The sequence below is a fragment of the Schistocerca cancellata genome, chromosome 5, assembly GCF_023864275.1.
Source record: "Schistocerca cancellata isolate TAMUIC-IGC-003103 chromosome 5, iqSchCanc2.1, whole genome shotgun sequence".
Classification (NCBI taxonomy): Eukaryota; Metazoa; Arthropoda; class Insecta; order Orthoptera; family Acrididae; genus Schistocerca; species Schistocerca cancellata.
Genome location: NC_064630.1, coordinates 640,533,083 through 640,552,818, shown reverse-complemented (window position 1 = coordinate 640,552,818; position 19,736 = coordinate 640,533,083). Strand labels below are relative to the sequence as shown.

At 43.4% G+C, this 19,736-nt stretch overlaps 1 protein-coding gene across 1 annotated transcript in view; it reads right to left on the bottom strand.

The window, feature by feature from the left end:
* Positions 1-8,427, bottom strand: part of LOC126187787 (uncharacterized) — a 190,731-nt gene extending 182,304 nt beyond the window's left edge. The window contains exon 1 of the mRNA XM_049929059.1: positions 7,851-8,427. Coding sequence (XP_049785016.1) covers positions 7,851-8,373 — 523 coding nt within the window. The 5' untranslated portion in view covers positions 8,374-8,427. The remainder of the gene's footprint in view (positions 1-7,850) is intronic.
* Positions 8,428-19,736: the final 11,309 nt, after the last annotated feature.

The window sequence follows — 19,736 nt, the reverse complement described above, 5'->3', positions numbered from 1 at the left end:
GGCCAAACACGTCTAATTTAAAGGAAACATCATCGGGAAACTTATACTCCGGACGCGCCTCATATTTATTTGTGGTAGTCTTATCGGTAGAACAACAAGATAATCGCTATTCACAGGCAGCGGGCTTTTTGGGGAAGGGAGGTGACGTGGAGCCCTTTCCTCAGGTTGCCAGACGAACTACTAGAGGTCTTATCCAAACAGAATATTACCTTTCTGAACGATACTTGGGAGCCAGATCTGGACCACTCCTTAAGCGAAATGATTACAGCCCAAGAACGACTAACGACTGATAACTGCGGAACAAATGCTACAGCATGTAGAGCAGTATTGGAATAGGAGACTACAAATAACAGTGACTTTAAGTGTGACAATTCCTAACGCCAAGGTGATTCTGATTTTTCTCTCCCTTTTTGAGGCGACATAGTGTGACGAAAGCCGATCCAGGTTTAATACCCAGCTCAGGAAATGACAGATAGTTCAACTTATTTGATATAGTTCTTATGTAATACGGTATTGCAGTGGCTGTGTTATTCTGGTTACGATGCAAAGTTCCTTTGGGCATGCGTGCATGAGAAAAGGCACTGCAGTGACTACGGCCGTTATGAAATACACTAAACGAATTCACAATTGCGAATAAGGACAACCATCAGCTGTATAATGGACTGACGACAATGAAAATTTGTGCTGGACCGGGACTCGAACCCGGATTTCCCGCTTATCACAAGCAGTCGCCTTACCATTGGACTATCCGTGCACGACTCACGGCCAGACCCAAACTTCCATACGTCGTCGACCATGCCTCTACGACCTAGACTCGTACATCCATTATCTACATTTCCGTACAGGTCAGACGTTGTACTTGTAAGTCGCTTGCCCGAGATCGGCATATAAATAAGATATTGCAGTGCCTGTGGTATTCTAATTACGATGCAAAGTTCCTTTCGACATGCATGCACGTCCGAAGCAACAGGCACTGCGGCAACTCGAGCCGTCACCTTACCATTTGCCTATCCGCGCAGACCTACGGCCAGACCCAAACTACCATATATCGTCAACCATGCGTGTGTGACCTGTACTCGCGATAAACGGGAAATCCAGGTTCGAGTCCGAGTCCGGTACAAATTTTTGTTATCGTCATTCCATTCTGCAGCTGATGGTTGTCCTTATTCCCAATTGCGAAATCATTCAATGTAGGCTACTTATGTAATAGTTAGTGTAATAGTTAATCACACGGGGATCTTGGAGGCCTATCGATTTTACCCCGCCTCCCCTTCCAGTCTTAAAACTTGTCATCAAAAAATGCACAGACATATAATCCGTAAACGGTGGAACAACTTTTTGCTGGAAAATGAGGTTGTTCCGTACCGTTTCAAGTACGGATGTATTGTCCAGTTCAACAATATCTCGTCTTAATTTTTCAAGAGACCTTTCCGTAGTCACGGTCTCATTGAAAAACTAAGGACCTATCACTTCTTCGTTGCGTCTGTCAGCCCAAACCATGACTCAATGAACTTTTAACACTTCCTCAATACTTATCGCGGATTCTCAGAAGACCAGTACAAGCAAGTTGTGCTTGTTAACTTCTCTATTTAACTTGAAGCTTGCTTCACCACACCAAAGGATTGTTTTGTAGAAGTTAGGATAAAAAAATGGCTCTGAGCACTATGGGACTTAACTTCTGAGGTCATCAGTCCCTAGAACTTAGAACTACTTAAACCTAACCAACCTAAGGACATCACACATATCCATGCCCGGGGCAGGATTCGAAACTGCGACCGTAGCGGTCGCGAGGTTCCAGACTGTAGCGCCTAGAACCGCTCGGCCACTCCGGCCGGCAAAGTTAGGGAATACTTTCATTGAAGATCACATGACGTACACAGAATTCATGTCTTCGATAAGTATCTACATCGATTAGGGCGTTTAGTTATGTAGGCCTATAAGGCTTCAGATGTTATGTTTATAATATTCTCCTTAAACTTCTGCCGTAAAATTGTAGTTCCTTGGAAGCTCTTCTTGCATATTCCTTGGGTGATCAAACGAATGCAACGAATGCAACAAGCTGCAGATTTTCTTCACTAGTTACTGATTTTGGAAGGCCACTGAGAGGTAAGTCTGCTACTTAACCTGTCGACCTCGAACCTTCGATCTAATCTGTAGACAGCTTGCCTGTGTAGAACTATTCAACCAGAGATCCTCTTACGTCTTCGTAATTTGCACCAGAGCTCTAAAGCAAATACATGGAGCTCTGTAGATAATTTTTATTCATAATGAACACTTTTCACGCTCAGACTGTCAAAATAACAGGCTAGTTCCGCCATTACCCTTCAAATAAATTTCACTGCGCACAGGTTTTACAACATGCACGATGTGCCAAGAGGAATGTGCAGCATTCACGGATGTGATACATATAGCCATTTGAAGGAGAAAAGTCTAGTAAACAGTGGCTCTAAAATGCATACCTTGAAAGCTATGACAATTGTTTAATAGAGGAGACATTTTCCACAGTAGTGAAGATGAACACGTGCTCATAGCTCTTCAGATATGCAATTTAGAGGCCACAGTTACTGGAATTTTTTCTTGTTTTGGTCCATAACATCCAGTTTTCTCTCAAACGTTGGAAAACAGGTATGTAAGGACTGAATCTTACACCAAGTACTTTACATTCAAATACATTTTTTTAATTAGCTTATACAGGGTGTTACAAAAAGGTACGGCCAACCTTTCAGGAAGCATTCCTCACACACAAATAAAGAAAAAATGTTATGTGGACATGTGTCCGGAAACGCTTGATTTCCATGTTAGAGCTCATTTTAGTTTCGTCAGTATGTACTGTACTTCCTCGATCACCGCCAGTTGGCCCAATTGAAGGAAAGTAATGTTGACTTCGGTGTTTGTGTTGACATGCGACTCATTGCTCTACAGTACTAGCATCGAGCACATCAGTACGTAGCATCAACAGCCTAGTGTTCATCACGAACGTGGTTTTGCAGTCAGTGCAATGTTTACAAATGCGGAGTTGGCAGATGCCCATTTGATGTACGGATTAGCACGGGGCAATAGCCGTGACGCGGTACGTTTGTATCGAGACAGATTTCCAGAACGAAGGTGTCCCGACAGGAAGACGTTCGAAGCAATTGATCGGCGTCTTAGGGAGCACGGACATTCCAGCCTATGACAGCGTGTGCAGGCACTATCAGCAGCTGATTGGCCTCCACGGGTACACTTCTGCGAATGGTTCATCCAACAATGTGTCAATCCTCATTTCAGTGCAAATGTTCTCTTTACGGATGAGGCTTCATTCCAACGTGATCAAATTGTAAATTTTCACAATCAACATGTATGGGCTGACGAGAATTCGCACGCAATTGTGCAATCACGTCATCAACACAGATTTTCTATGAACGTTTGGGCAGGCATTGTTGGTGATGTCTTGATTGGGCCCCATGTTCTTCCACCTACGCTCAATGGAGCACGTTATCACGATTTCATACGGGATACTCTACCTGTGCTGCTAGAACATGTGCCTTTACAAGTACGACACAACATGTGGCTCATGCACGATGGAGCTCCTGCGCATTTCAGTAGAAGTGTTCGTACGCTTCTCAATAACAGATTCGGTGACCGATGGATTGGCAGAGGCGGACCAATTCCATGGCCTCCACGCTCTTCTGACCTCAACCCTCTTGACTTTCATTTATGGGGGCATTTGAAAGCTCTTGTCTACGCAACGCCGGTGCCAAATGTAGAGACTCTTCGTGCTCGTATTGTGGACGGCTGTGATACAATACGCCATTCTCCAGGGCTGCATCAGCGCATCAGGGATTCCATGCGATGGAGGGTGGATGCATGTATCCTCGCTAACGGAGGACATTTTGAACATTTCCTGTAACAAAGTGTTTGAAGTCACGCTGGTACGTTCTGTTGCTGTGTGTTTCCATTCCACGATCAATGTGATTTGAAGAGAAGTAATAAAATGAGCTCTAACATGGAAAGTAAGCGTTTCCGGACACATGTCCACATAACATATTTTCTTTCTTTGTGTGTGAGGAATGTTTCCTGAAAGTTTGGCCATACCTTTTAGTAACACCCTGTAGATGTGATAGGCCAACGGCCTTGCTGTGATGGTAACACCGGTTGTCTTCAGATCACCGAAGTTAAGCACTGTTGGTCTTGGCTAGCACTTGGATGGGTCACCATCCGGGCCTGCCGAGTGCTGTTGGCGAGTGAGGTGCATTCAGCCCTTGTGAGGCCAATTGAGGAGCTACTTTACTGAGAGGTAGCGGTACTGGTCACGAAAACTAACAACGGCTGGAAGAGCGATATACTGACCATATGCCACTCCACATCCACATCCAGTGAGGCCCTAAAGGCTGAGGATGACACGGCGGCCAGTCGGTACCGTTGAGCATTCAAGACCCGTTCGGACGGTGGTTCTTTGTTTGTATATGTGATGACGGCATGAGAGGTACACCAACTCCTTGTCAAATTTATGACCAACTAAGATGTACGTCCGATTAAGACAGCCAGTGTTTGAAGCAGTTGTGTCGCTGCAGAGTATTTGTACATTGTCTTCAATATCCCCGTAAGTTAATGAATTCCAAAAAACGTTCTCTTGCTCTTTACCAGAACCATTCTGTAATTTTGGAACGTCAATGAGCTGTTCACAGTCCCCAATTGTAACAATGGTTAGAAATCTTTCTTCGTTGGGTCCCCGACATTTCATGCAGTTTTCCATCCCAGTGCACAGTAAGAAAAGCAAGGATATCATTATTGAAAGCTCATTTAATTGTTTGAGACCATTCTCTTCTTTTCTTCTGTCTAAATCTATAAAGAGAAGATTTATTCATGTGGATCTCTTCTGCACTGTGACCAAGTGTCTCTACTGTCGCCTAAAGCATATATACACTATCTCTTACACTCAGCTGCCACCTCCAACGCAGCTGCTAATTTTTCAATACTAAAATGTGTGGCGTCTCACCTTGCAGCATTCTTCAATGAACTACTCTCAGAAGTACGTTCTAGAAACTCAGCGTCAACATGAATTTCATCTGAACTTAAATATGCCTTATATGATTTTTCAGATGATGATGAAGGATACAACAGAAGATATAGAAGAAGATGCTGTGCTCTTTTGTTTCTCTGCCTCGCCGTTTCTTCCTTATCCGCAAGTATTCCGTCTAGCTTACAACATCGCCTTTACGCCCAGTCTCTCTCCGCCGAAATAGAAACATTGTGTCTTCTTCCAACTTGACTGTTCCAAGGGTATTGGCATGTGCAATATCAAATAAATTATCCGAATTATTTATAAACGTATCTTCACGGCGCTCGAACATTTCTTTATACTTTTTTGCGTTTTTCGCAATTTTCTCCACCTCGAAACAATTTAGTAAGTTTTTGTGGACAATGCTGAACAGTTCTTATCGGAATTTTTGCTTTCTGCCGAAATATAATGCACTCGTAAACCACAAGTACAGGGCTTTCATTAAAGTATAATTTTGCTTCCCTTATGTTGTATTATTTATTTGATGGTAATTCGTGTCCAGTTATTTGATGTTTCGTATTTCCTATTAAAAACACACGTTCCTTGGCTACGCGCAATTAATGTGACATCTTAGATAGCGGCTGTAATATATGTAAGACACGATGGCTAAAAAATAAACAACTGACAGCACTGCAAGTGCATATACTTATAAGCCGAGATGACGTCATCGCGACATCTCAGCTCAAGTCGGCTCGAGCTACAGTGCTCCGATCGTAATAGAAGTATGTACAGACGTGTTGTAGAGTCAAAACAATACTGGAGGACGAGCGTTCAAAACTATTGGAGACTCTGCTATATATATAACTTTTGGGACCTTAGCTAGTAAGTGTGTGTGAGCGTGTGTGTGTGTGTGTGTGTGTGTGTGTGTGTGTTTGTGATTTTATTTCTCGCTTCTTCTTGAAGTCGGTGTAAGATTCGACTGGTCGCTAGAAAATGCCCAGTGGGTGCGAAATTATGAAATAAAGTGATTTCAAAATAAAGTCTACACAGGAAAATTATTTCCTTAAAGTAGCATCTGTATAACGGAACGTAAATGAAAGCAGAAAGAAAGTATAACGTATTCTACCAGTATTATCCGTCGGAAAATATTCTTGTTCGTCCTGAATCACAAACCGAAAGCACTCGTGAACCACTGATTATTTGCTCGTGGATTTTTTTAGAGAAAAGCTTACATTGTACGTAATTTTTCAATTTGGTTGTGGCTCCGTCAGATGCACGCGTACAAAACTAATTTACTCGGTTTTGTGAAAATTAAGTAATTTTGATTGATTTGTCCAGGTGGATATCAGACAAGTCATGAGAAAGCTTTGAACATTTGGTCATATCTGCCCTTACATGGACTATCAAGAATACAAATGAGACGAGAACTGCTACAGGATAATCATTAACATTTTGGTACAACAGATAGCTGAAGGAGAGGTATTGATTCGAATTGCGGAGAAAACAGATTTATGACACAATTTGGCTAAAAGAGGGTTAGACTGATACGACACGCCGTGAGACATCAAGTAATAGTTAATTTGGTAAGGAAGGGAAGAGTGGAGAATAAAAATTGTAGAGAGCGTGAATACAGTAAGCAAATATAAAGAGATGTGGAGTGCAGTAGATATGGAAATATGAAAAGACTCACACAACGTAGACTAGTGTGGAGAGCCGCATCAACCTAGTCTTCAGAATCATTACTTTATCAACAAGAACAGCCCATAAAATCAACCACTAAGGTTTAAATGAACCAACAAACTCTTCTCCAGAGTTAAGGCAGAATAACTTTAAAATGGCACCAGTTGCTATTAAAACTTTATTGGTAACAAATATATGATCTACTAAACAGACGTTAAAGGTAACAAAATGAAATACAGTCATTTATCAACATCCAGGTGCCTCATTTTAGCAGGTGATGAACGTTTGTTAGAAAATTTGAGTAGTGAGCACAGAATGAAATTGTTTGGCCAGTATCCCAGTGAATTTTAAAGGGCGATCAAAAAAGTTCCGTTCGAAGGCCTTACAGTCCAGACTCGGTATGCTAATCAGGCAAAATAGCCTTGAACACTGAGACAGTATCCCATTGACGCACCAGGTTGAAAATCCCCTGTTGATACAACACTGTGCCCTGTTGCGTGGACAAGCCCGTAACTGCCTGCCGCCCATCCTCGTCTGAAAGGAATCATCGACCTTTCAAGGGCTTCTTCAAGGGACCGAAGGCGTGATAACAGCATAGGGAGAGGTCAGAACGATAGGGCGGACGCTCAAGTCTCTCCAGCTTGAGTTGGCGCCAGTTTTGGGTTACGACATTTGCGATATGGGGACATGCGTTATCGCGAAGCAGCACCAATCCTTGGCGCAGTTTTCCTGGACATGGGGACGCTTCGACTGGCATGTTGCCCCATACACATTGTTCATTCTCCGATGGATGTCTACTGGCGTTTGTCCTTCTGCAGCGAAGATAAGAATGACAGCACATTGGTCCTGTGTGGTCGCACGTGGTAATAACGTCGCCACAGTGACTTTACCACATCTACCGCATGCACGTCGGAAAGACATGAATGCCGCCCTAATCCCTTATCTATGTATCGTTGTTTATATACCCGCATCGGAGTCGCGCTACGTCGCTTATACGCTGCAGCAACGCCCTCAAACGGAAACTTTTTGATCGTGCCTTATATATTATCGATGGCTTCACTGGAACGATCTTACGTGCGGTTCTGCGCTCGTTTTGTTTGGCCTGCACCTCATTTGAGCCAGCAACGCATATCCGATGACCGCTCTGCCGACGCGATCATAATTACTAATAAACATAGTAATTTCTTACCTCGCTTCTTCACAAACATCTGCTGCTTAAGGGTGTTCTCCTGCACCACTTCCTTCATCTTGATATCGCCCAAGACATACGTGACGTTGCCGACGGTGACTGCCTGTGAATCTGACACTTCCAGGTGCTCCAAGGTCTGTTCACCGTGCAACAGAGAAGACAGCAACTCCAAGACGTCTCCTTCGCTCTGTATTACGCCGCCTTCTTCTGCTCTCTCCTGTTCCCGCGATGCACCGGGGTCGACATGCTCAGTAATCGACTGACAAGTGAGTCTGTCATGAAGCTGTTCAGAGCTGTCCAGATCCTCTGTGGTACGGCTGGTGACAGAGTGGGAGGAATGTTCGCAACTGTCCGCCTGGCCCTCGGCGCCATCAGACTTGTCGCTGTCATCAAAATCATCGTCTCTCCCAGAGACTCTCTCACATGCATTACAACATTGTTCGCCTGAGGTCACACCTCCGAGCAGACTCCTGCAGGTTGAGGGCGGCTGTTCTCGGAACAGTGACAGCTCTCCTGCTGCCATAGCAACGACGACGACGCGCGAATCACTAACCAAGCCGAGAAGCGAGCGACGCCGGCAGACTAGTAGAACGCGGCTCGCGACGTGATAACAAGTGCCGCGTCTACCCCTCTTCTCTACTTCCCCTCCTCCAGCGCAATCCCACCACTAACGCCCTTCCTGTCCCCTCCTTGCAGTCTGCGAGACTGACTCACTGTTCCTTTTTCGCAGACGTTATGCACTCGACGTCGGCGTGTTGCTTGAAGAGTAGAATAGAAAAGGAGAGCGAATGCAAGACAGGAGCACGGCGAGGAAAACCTCGCGCTCATAACGGATAGGGAGAAAATGGAAAATGCTGCCACAGGCACTCTAAACCAAAATAGCTACAAAATGCTAGCAGCTGCAAGCATCTGGCAGATTCCATCTCTTTATTGGCGAGAGCGATGTGGCCTTGTGGTAACATCTAGTAATACACGCTCCTCTCCAACGCTACTCTGAAACTAGGAGACCTTTATTACCACTCCCACGATAATTACCAACAGCATGGTCATTATACGCCGAAAGTTAACTATACTGCTTTACGAATTGTATTTTGAACTATGTAATGTCACTGATGACTGTCACCACATGCAATTTCTTGACAAAGCTGATGCACAGGCTAATAAATTACAACAATAAATAGAATATAAGCAAAAGAAAAAGTTTCAGTTTTGATCTCAAACAAAACACAGATCGAATCTACAGACAATGCCTCTACACCAAATAAAGTCTGTCATAGAGTGTGAAGAATACTTTCTACATCTACATCTACAGATACATAGATACTCCTCTAGCCACCGTACGGTGCATAGCGGGGAGTGACCTATACCACTACTATGGTTCAATTCTTTTATCTTGGCGGTTCGCGCATGCTCGCCCAGACGCGGGAGACTGCTGCGTTGCCAGTTGCACGCCCCAAGCAAACTTACGTTTATCATTCGATTTCACAAAAACTATTTGGCCCAAAAATTTGATTTTTACACATCTTCTTGACTTCCCCCCATAAATGACTTAATTTTGTTTCGATGTTCAACGCAGTTATTGTGCAGCATTAAATGTAGTAAACCACTGCACGAAATTTTGAAGAGTTTGCAGAGGTAAAAGTCCATAGCGCATACTTTCCGTATGGTTGATTTAAATTGCCTCTAAAAATTTAAAAAAATTACATTCAAACAAATAAAATTCATGAAGTAAGACACTTCGATATTGTTTTTAAATAAAGAAAATATTAACCACAGAACAAGGTTTGAACTCGAAACCTTCCGCATAGGAGGTAAACACTTTTACGCTAACGCAGCTCATCATTCAATATGATTCCTGGAGGACTTTAAACTAGAACGCAAAATACCGACAAACACTGTTGGTATGACTATGAATTACTCACGTTTCGTCGAAGTACAATAGGAAATAAACAATTACCGCTGTTCTTTATTGCGAAAAAGCGGTTAGTGAGAATGATACAAACACCTTTCCTTGCTATCGCCTGAATTAGGAGGCTTATTGCTTGTTTGGTTTAATTAATTAATAGAATATGAGGCAATTGGTATAAAGAATGCTTTTTCCAAACTTTCTATAAAAGAAATTCTGCTACCAAGACATTGCTTTTGTTCAGTTACTTTATTTATGACTGGACGTTTCTAAAACTGAAGACACTCGTCCGTGCTAAGTACTGCAGTCGAGCTCTGGCAACGTCATTCTCTGTTCATTGGCTCACTGTGTTTTGTGATGTCAGATGCGCAGATCGAACCTAAACTCAGCCGCCGTCATAAATGACGCGCACTTTAGTCATTTCCTTTCCTGTTCCCCTCGCAAATAGACCGAGGGTTAAACGACTGTCTATATGCCTCCATATGAGCAATAATTTTATCTTATTTTCGTGGTCCTTAAGCGCAACGTACATTGGCGTCAGCAGACTCATTCGGCAGTCAGCTTCAAATGCCGGTTCGCTAAATTTTCTCACTAGTGTTCTTCGAAAAGAACGTCGCCTTCCCTTCAGGAAGCATCCGTCCTGGAGCATCGCCGGAAGCTTGCATGTTGTTCGAACCTACTGGTAACATATCTAGAAGCCCGCCTCTGAATTACACTACTGGCCATTAAAATTACTACACCATGAAGATGTGCTACAGACGCGAAATTTAACCTAACCAACAGGAAGAAGATGCTGTGATATGCAAATGATTAGCTTTTCAGAGCGTTCACACCAGGTTGGCGCCGGTGGCGGCACCTTCAACTTGCTGACATGAGGAAAGTTTCCAACCGATTTCTCATACACATACAGCAGTTGACCACCGTTGCCTGGTGAAACGTTGTTGTGTTGCCTCGTGTAAGGAGGAGAAATGCGTACCATCACATTTCCGACTTTGATAAAGGTCGGAATATAGCCTATCGCGATTGCGGTTTATCGTATCGTGACATTGCTGCTCGCGTTGATCGAGATCCAATGACTGTTAGCAGAATATGGAATCGGTGGGTTCAGGAGAGTCATACGGAACGCCATACTGGATCCCAATGGCCTCATATAACTAGCAGTCGAGATGACAGGCATCGTATCCGCATGGCTGTAACGGATGGTGCAGCCACATCTCGATCCCTGAGTCAACAGATGGGGACGTTTGCAAGACAACAACCATCTGCACAAACAGTTCGACGACGTTTGCACCAGCATGGACTATCAGCTGGGAGACCATAGCTACGGTTACCCTTAACGCTGCATCACAGGCAGGAGGGACTGCGATGGTGTACTCAACGACGAACCTGGGTGCACGAATGCCAAACGTCATTTTTTCGGATGAATCGAGGTTCTGTTTGCAGCATCATGATGGTCTCATCTCTGTTTGGCGACATCGCGGTGAATGCACATTGGAAGCGTGTGTTCGTTATCGCCATACTGGCGAATCACCTGGCGTGATGGTATGGGGTGCCATTGGTTACACGACTCGGTCACCTCTTGTTCACATTGACGGCACTTTGAACAGTGGACGTTACATTTCAGACGTGTTACGACCCGTGGCTCTATCCTTCATTCGATCCCTGCAAAACCCTACATTTCAGCAGGATAATGCACAACTTCATGTTGCAGGTTCTGTATGGGCATTTCTGGATACAGAAAATGTTCGACTGCTGATCTGGCCAGCACATTCTCCAGATCTCTCATCAATTGAAAATGTCTGGTCAATGGTGGCCGAGCAACTGGCTCATCACAATACGCCAGTCACCACTCTTGATGAACTGTGGTATCGTGTTGAAGCTGCATGGGCAGCTGTACCTGTACACGCCAACCAAGCTCTGTTTGACTCAATGCCCAGGCATATCAAGGCCGTTATTATGGCCAGAGGTGGTTGTTCTGGGTACTGATTTCCCTGGATCTATGCACCCAAATTGCGTGAAAATGTAATCACAAGTCAGTTCTAGTATAATATATTTGTCCAATGAATACCCGTTTATCATTTGCATTTCTTCTTGGTGCAGCAGTTTTAATGGCCAGTAGTGTACTTCGATGTCCTCCTTCAATCCAACCTGGTACTTATCCGAAACGCTCGAGCAGTAATCAAGAATATGTCGCACCAGCATCCTGTATGCGGTCTCCTTTACAGATGAACTATACTTTCCTAAAATTCTCACAATAAACCGAAGTCGAATTTTCGCCTTCTCTACCACAATTACCACAATCCTCAAATTCGCGTTCCATTTCATATCGTTTTGCAACGTTACGCCCTTATACAGGGTGTTACAAAAATAATATACACTCCTGGAAATTGAAATAAGAACACCGTGAATTCATTGTCCCAGGCAGGGGAAACTTTATTGACACATTCCTGGGGTCAGATACATCACATGATCACACTGACAGAACCACAGGCACATAGACACAGGCAACAGAGCATGCACAATGTCGGCACTAGTACAGTGTATATCCACCTTTCGCAGCAATGCAGGCTGCTATTCTCCCATGGAGACGATCGTAGACATGCTGGATGTAGTCCTGTGGAACGGCTTGCCATGCCATTTCCACCTGGCGCCTCAGTTGGACCAGCGTTCGTGCTGGACGTGCAGACCGCGTGAGACGACGCTTCATCCAGTCCCAAACATGCTCAATGGGGGACAGATCCGGAGATCTTGCTGGCCAGGGTAGTTGACTTACACCTTCTAGAGCACGTTGGGTGGCACGGGATACATGCGGACGTGCATTGTCCTGTTGGAACAGCAAGTTCCCTTGCCGGTCTAGGAATGGTAGAACGATGGGTTCGATGACGGTTTGGATGTACCGTGCACTATTCAGTGTCCCCTCGACGATCACCAGTGGTGTACGGCCAGTGTAGGAGATCGCTCCCCACACCATGATGCCGGGTGTTGGCCCTGTGTGCCTCGGTCGTATGCAGTCCTGATTGTGGCGCTCACCTGCACGGCGGCAAACACGCATACGACCATCATTGGCACCAAGGCAGAAGCGACTCTCATCGCTGAAGACAACACGTCTCCATTCGTCCCTCCATTCACGCCTGTCGCGACACCACTGGAGGCGGGCTGCACGATTTTGGGGCGTGAGCGGAAGACGGCCTAACGGTGTGCGGGACCGTAGCCCAGCTTCGTGGAGACGGTTGCGAATAGTCCTCGCCGATACCCCAGGAGCAACAGTGTCCCTAATTTGCTGGGAAGTGGCGGTGCGGTCCCCTACGGCACTGCGTAGGATCCTACGGTCTTGGCGTGCATCCGTGCGTCGCTGCGGTCCGGTCCCAGGTCGACGGGCACGTGCAGCTTCCGCCGACCACTGGCGACAACATCGATGTACTGTGGAGACCTCACGCCCCACGTGTTGAGCAATTCGGCGGTACGTCCACCCCGCCTCCCGCATGCCCACTATACGCCCTCGCTCAAAGTCCGTCAACTGCACATACGGTTCACGTCCACGCTGTCGCGGCATGCTACCAGTGTTAAAGACTGCGATGGAGCTCCGTATGCCACGTCAAACTGGCTGACACTGACTGCGCAGCTAGCGCCATTCGACGGCCAACACCGCGGTTCCTGGTGTGTCCGCTGTGCCGTGCGTGTGATCATTGCTTGTACAGCCCTCTCGCAGTGTCCGGAGCAAGTATGGTAGGTCTGACACACCGGTGTCAATGTGTTCTTTTTTCCATTTCCAGGAGTGTACGTATTTCGAATGCATTAAACTTCAAGACATATGAATATGAAACTTTACACATATTTACGAACCTCTCAAGTTCAAATTACAGATGTTCAATATGTCCTCCATCAGCAACACGAACAATATCACATCGATACTCAAATTCCTGCCATACTCGGGCAAGCATGTCCTTTATCACTGATGTTATGGCAGTACGGATTCGGTTCTTCAACTCTTCCATGTTCTGTGAAAGTGGTGGTACATAAACTTTGTCTTTAACGAAACCCCACAGGAAGAATTCAGAGAGTGTCAAATCCGGTGACTGTGGAGCCTAGCTGAGACATGCTAAGCCGTCAGCTCCTTGATGACCAATCCAACGGTTCGGTAGAGTTTCATTCAGATATTCACGCACTTGGCGACTCCAGTGAGGGAGTGCTCCCTCTTGCTGAAAAATGAAGTTGTCTTCGTGCAGCCTCGGCAACAACCAGTTTTGTAACATAGCGAGATACTACTGACCGTTAACCGTGTTTCCATCAAAGAAAAATGAGCCGTAAACAGATGATTGGTATATCTCACAAAACACATTGACTTCGGGAGAGTCTCGTACATGTTCAGTGGCTGCATATGGGTTCTGTAGGCCCCAAATTCGAACACTGTGTTTGTTTACCTGACCGCTAACATGGAAAGTCGCTTCATCACTGAACACGATGCATTGTGCAAAAATGTTATCATTGTCAGTAGCATCAAGAACCTCGTTACAAAATGCCACACGTTTGTGATTGTAATTAGGACGCAGAGTTTGTAATAGCTGTAATTTGTACGGCTTCATAACCAAATGACGTCTCAAAACACGCCAAATTGTTGTTGTAGGCAGTTTAACTACCGACTGGCACGACGAGTTGATTCTGAAGAACTACATTCGTGCAACATTTTCTTCAAGGACACGAGGGCGGCCAGAACTGTTTCGTTTATATACACATCCTGTGTCTAGAAACTGTCGATATCATCTGCGAATGTTCCACCCATTCGGAGAATCAATTTGGTACCTCAACTCCAAACGTCTTTGCACTGTAATCACGGGATTGCACTTCACAAACTCAAAAACACAAAATGATTTCTGCTGCGGAGTAGCCATGTTAAACATATGACGGTTATATATGCGTTTACAAGGATCGAACACTGTGTCAGGCAACAGGGGAGCATCACATGTGACAGGGGAGCAGGGAAGTCTTACTCAAATTATACCCAACTTTGGTGCTTTTGGAAGTAATAAAACCATTCTCAGGGACATCAGTTAGGATAGCTGCACTAATGCCAAACCAGTGTATCAAGAATATTACGTCACAGAAGGATGATTGGACACATGCTGAGGCATCAAGGAATAATTAATTTGATAATTTAGGCAAGTGTTAAAGGTAAAAATTGTAGAGGGTGTTGTGATTGTGGGGGGAGGGGCGAGGAGGGAGGCATGGGTGGTGGAAACTGAGCTGAAGAGTTAAACTGTGTGCCGCAGCAAGACTTGAAGCCCTTGAAATGGTTGATTAGTGGTGACCTTGGGTAGGCTGTTCCAGTAAATAGGCTTGATTTGTGTCAAACCAATAATCCTCGATTCAGATCAGGAGCATTTCAGAACAAATATTTTTACACTCTCATTGGATTGTGCACTGTTTTAGAAAATTGTTGACTTTGTGCTGGACCGGGACACAAATCTGGAACCTTGCCATTCATGAGTAGTTTGACTGAACCTTTGAGTGGGTCATGTACATTGATAGCTCAGATGGTGGGGCCATTTCCCACCAAAGGCAAGGTTACCGGTTCGAGTCCCAGGCTGTCACTGGCAGGAATTTTCACAACAATGAACACTATCTTGCAGAGTTTTCAAGATTCATTCAGAAAACTCAAGAGTTTTGAAAAGCTGAGATTATTAACCACTAAACACACTTTATAGTTAACAATAGCCTTCACATATTTTCTGCAAATTTGAATGTAACTTTTTCTCAGTACCTCACAGTTTTCATCCATAAACTCCAATGCATGTGCATTAGGCATTATCCAGTCAGTATTTCCTATCCCATAATGTTCCTAAACTGGTAAAGACCAGCCCTGTTCAAGATCATTTTTGGTTCAGGAGAAATGTAGGAACACACAAGACAATACTGACCCTATGACTTACCTCAAACAATAGGTTGAAGAAAGGTGAGCCTATGTTTATACCCTTTGTAGATTTAGAGAAACATTTAACAATGTTGACTAGACTACACTTTTCGAAATTTTGAAGGTAACTGGTATAGAATATGAGCACAAAAAGGTTATTTACAACTTGTAGAGAAACCTGATTGCAATTATGTGAGTCAAAGGAAAGGAAAGGGAAGTCATAGTAGAGAGGGAGTGAGACAGGGTTGTAGCCTATCCCTGACCTTATTCAGTCTGCACACTGAGCAAGCCATGAAGGAAACCAAGGAGATATTGAAAAAGTGCATTGAAGGTTACAGAGAAGAAATAAAAGCTCTTTTGGTTTACTGACTTCATTGCAATTTTGTCAAGAGATGGCTAAGGAATTGTAAGAGCACTTGAATGGAATGGATAGTGTCTTGAAAAGAGGTTATAAGGTGAACATCAATAAAAGTAAAACAAGGGTAATGGAATAATGCAGTTGAATTAAATCAGGCAATGCTGAGGGAACCACATCAGGAAACTAAAAGTAACTGATGAGTTTTGCTGTTTGAGCAGCAAAATAACTGATGATGGCTGTAGTAGAGAAGGTATATAATGCAGACAGGCAAGAGTAAGGAAAACATTTGTCAAAAAGAGGAATCTATTAACATCTGATATAAAAAGGGCTGCTTTAAGGCATAAGCTTGGGGTGCCAAGCCAGATGTGCCACAACTGTAAGATTTCTATAAAGGACATTTCACAATGAGTAGTGGCCACAAGGGGCACCAGGGTGAAAGATTAACACAAAGTGCATTTCACAGTTGGTAGTGAAAAATTGATGGGGATGAATGTGTATGAGGAATAAAGGAGGAGGGGGGGGCATCTAGTGATATGTTATTTGTGTGGCAAATTTCTCGAACTGATCCTGAATAAAAATTTAAGTTTCAGGAAGTATTTTCTGAAAGTATTTGTCTGGAGTGAAACATAGATGATAAATAGTCCAGATGAAAATATTGCACTATGGAAGAATGCATAAGATTAGATGGTTAGATGGAAAAAGAAATGAGGTAGTACTGTATATAATTAGGGAAAAAGGCACAATTTGACTAAAAGTAGATGAGACACATTCTGCGGTATCAAGGAATTGTTTACTAGTAATAAAATGAAGTATGTGGAATTAAAACTGAGAGGGAGACCAAGGTTTGAATGCAGTAAGCAGGTCCAAATGGATGCAGGTTGTACCAGTGGTGCAGAGATGAGGATACTTGGACAAGACAAACATGGAGAGCTACATCAAAACAATCTTTGGACTGAAGACAATGATGATGATGATGATGATGATGATGACAATGACAACAACAACAACAGCCGGTTAAATTTTTCTCTGGAAAAGCATGTCCACAAACAAAAAAGTGAAAGGATTGTGTATTTGGTTATGAATATACAGAATAAAGAGGATGCCTTGCTTGGCTTGTGCAGTGTACTTGTGTCACTACCAACCATAGGAGTTGAACTGTTAGGATGTCGTCATTTTCATTATCAAAACTCTTGGGCACTGCCTGTGAGAAGCAATTGTAAAAAAATACACACTGATTTTTCTCATGTTTTACAATCTTTTGTAAAAATGGCTTTGTTCATAACATGGGTATAAAACACCATACACTCCTGATAATATTTAATAAAACGTTTCATACCATTTTGCAATTATATCATAGCTTTAGCAAGTATATAATGTGTTTCAGTAAAATATGTTGTTGCATTAATAAAGTATTCTATCAAACGCATAAACTTCAGTTCAGACTATGTTAAAGAGAATGAAACTGCTGCAATTAAATAATTAACACAGTATAGAAATCTAGGTAGCAGTGCATAGAAGTTGAGATTTTGGAACTTGTGATCTCTTTTTTTGTGTTAAAAAGACATTTATACAAGAATTCGACGTTGGAAAGAAACACTGAGAACAAGGAATACATAAGCAGCTCTCACAAGGCACAGAAGAGCGATCGTAATTAGGGGACAATATAGATTATGATGCTAAATTGTGACTTATGTTACATTCAGCAGGTGGGTATTGTGTTGCCAGCATGCACTGCCTTTCAGACTAATACAAAATCAAGCTGTTCTTCAGGGAAATATGAACTATGGCACTATTGTAATGTAAATAACAAGAGGAGGGGAAGATAAAAGAAAAGATAAAGATATATAGCACCAGAAATGAGGAAATGTAAGAGATACAATATGAGAAAATAAATGTGGAGGGACTAATCATGGTAGTAAGGGGGTAGGGGGGATTTAGACAGTTCTGAGACACTGCAAATGCTAATGCTGGGAGGACAAACAACTTTTTTATGTGTTGCATAGTGTGCTCCATGGTAACATTGGTTGTGGTCTGTGAAACAGAATTTTGTGTCACCTGCACATTGTCAACATCCATTCAGCATTACTGGCAGCCTAGATCATAATGCCAAGACAGAACAAACAACATTGGTCATAAGAATATGAATTCATACCATGAGTTGTGGTTGATGTATTCCAAGCCAGGCTAGTATTATGTGAGAAGGATAAACTGCTTTCTTTTCTTTTAAACTGTGTCATAGTACTAGGGGTGACTAACTAGATACAGGAAGTATCTGGGTGAATTGGTCTGATAAGGAAACAGTTATAAGCGCAGGCAATGATGATTTGTGTAATTACCAAACATAAATTAACAATGGATGCCAAGCCAGTAACAGAGGCAATGTTTCTTATGGAAAGGACAGCAACTGGCAAAGTGCAGGTACTGTTGTTTACTTGTAGATTTAAACTTATATTGAAGTATGGAGTTGAGTTCTAGTGAGATAAGGGGTCAGCATGAAACATGGGAGAAATGACCAGATGTATAGTGACTCAGAAACTGAGTTCCATTGTTACATGAAGTACAATATTTCATTCGTGAAATCTTCTCGGGTGATCAGCCGAGTAAAGGCGTCGTCTTCTCGCAACGTTTTGAAGGGTTTCGTACCCATCATCTTCAAGCGAAGATGATGGGTACGAAACCCTTCGAAACGTTGCGAGAAGACGACGCCTTTACTCAGCTGATCACCCGAGAAGATTTCACGAATGGAATACGCCGAGAAAGTCTCAAATCACATTTAACAATATTTCATCTTCACCATGTGTTTAAGTAGTGAGAATATTACCTTTGCATCAAAACCATACCAGGGGCTGATGCTACATGGACTGCAGGAAAGACACCTGTAAGAGATGAATGGAAAGGTTGATACAGTGTGTCACCTTAGTTCTAAAGGAAATAATAATATATCACTGTTAAGGATATGAAGTGCCTGTTACTTTTACAATTGCTTCAGTTTTATTTTATCTTTAAAATAAACAATGGAAAGTTCAGGATGGAGTAACAACAATAATACAAAAAGGATAAATTGCTACTAACAATACCAAGCAGGCAGGCACAATGAACAAATTGCTACCCTTTTTAGCTTTTGGTCAAAAGGCCTTCTTCTAAAGTAGGAAACACACACACACACACACACACACACACACACACACATATATTCACACAAGCACAAGTCGCACACCACGACTGTTGTCTATGGCCACTGTGGCCAGACAGTTGTAACTGCACCTGATGGTAGTAGCAAACCGGTTGTGGGGATAGGGAGCTGGTGTGCGGTGGGGAGGAGAGGATAGCACGGTGGGATGGAGAAGACGTGGTGTTGCTTGTTGGAGCATGCAAAACACATACGCACACGCACATGCACGTGCGCGCACGCGCGCGCACACACACACACACACACACACACACACACACACACACACAGACAATTATTCTTTCTTTTTTTTTTAAATAGTTGCTAGTTATTTTGACAAAAATAGCAGGTTTGTAAACTTGAACACAGCTTAAGGTTGCACTTTTTCCGTATTTTAATTTCTTTACAAGGACTGATACCCTTAGAATTAATCTCAGTTCTCCTCACTCAGACACATGCAGCAATAAAGGACAGTTCCACATTTATTTACACGGCAAATACCTGGTCCAGTCATATTAATGTACCCAGTGCCTATATCCCATGTC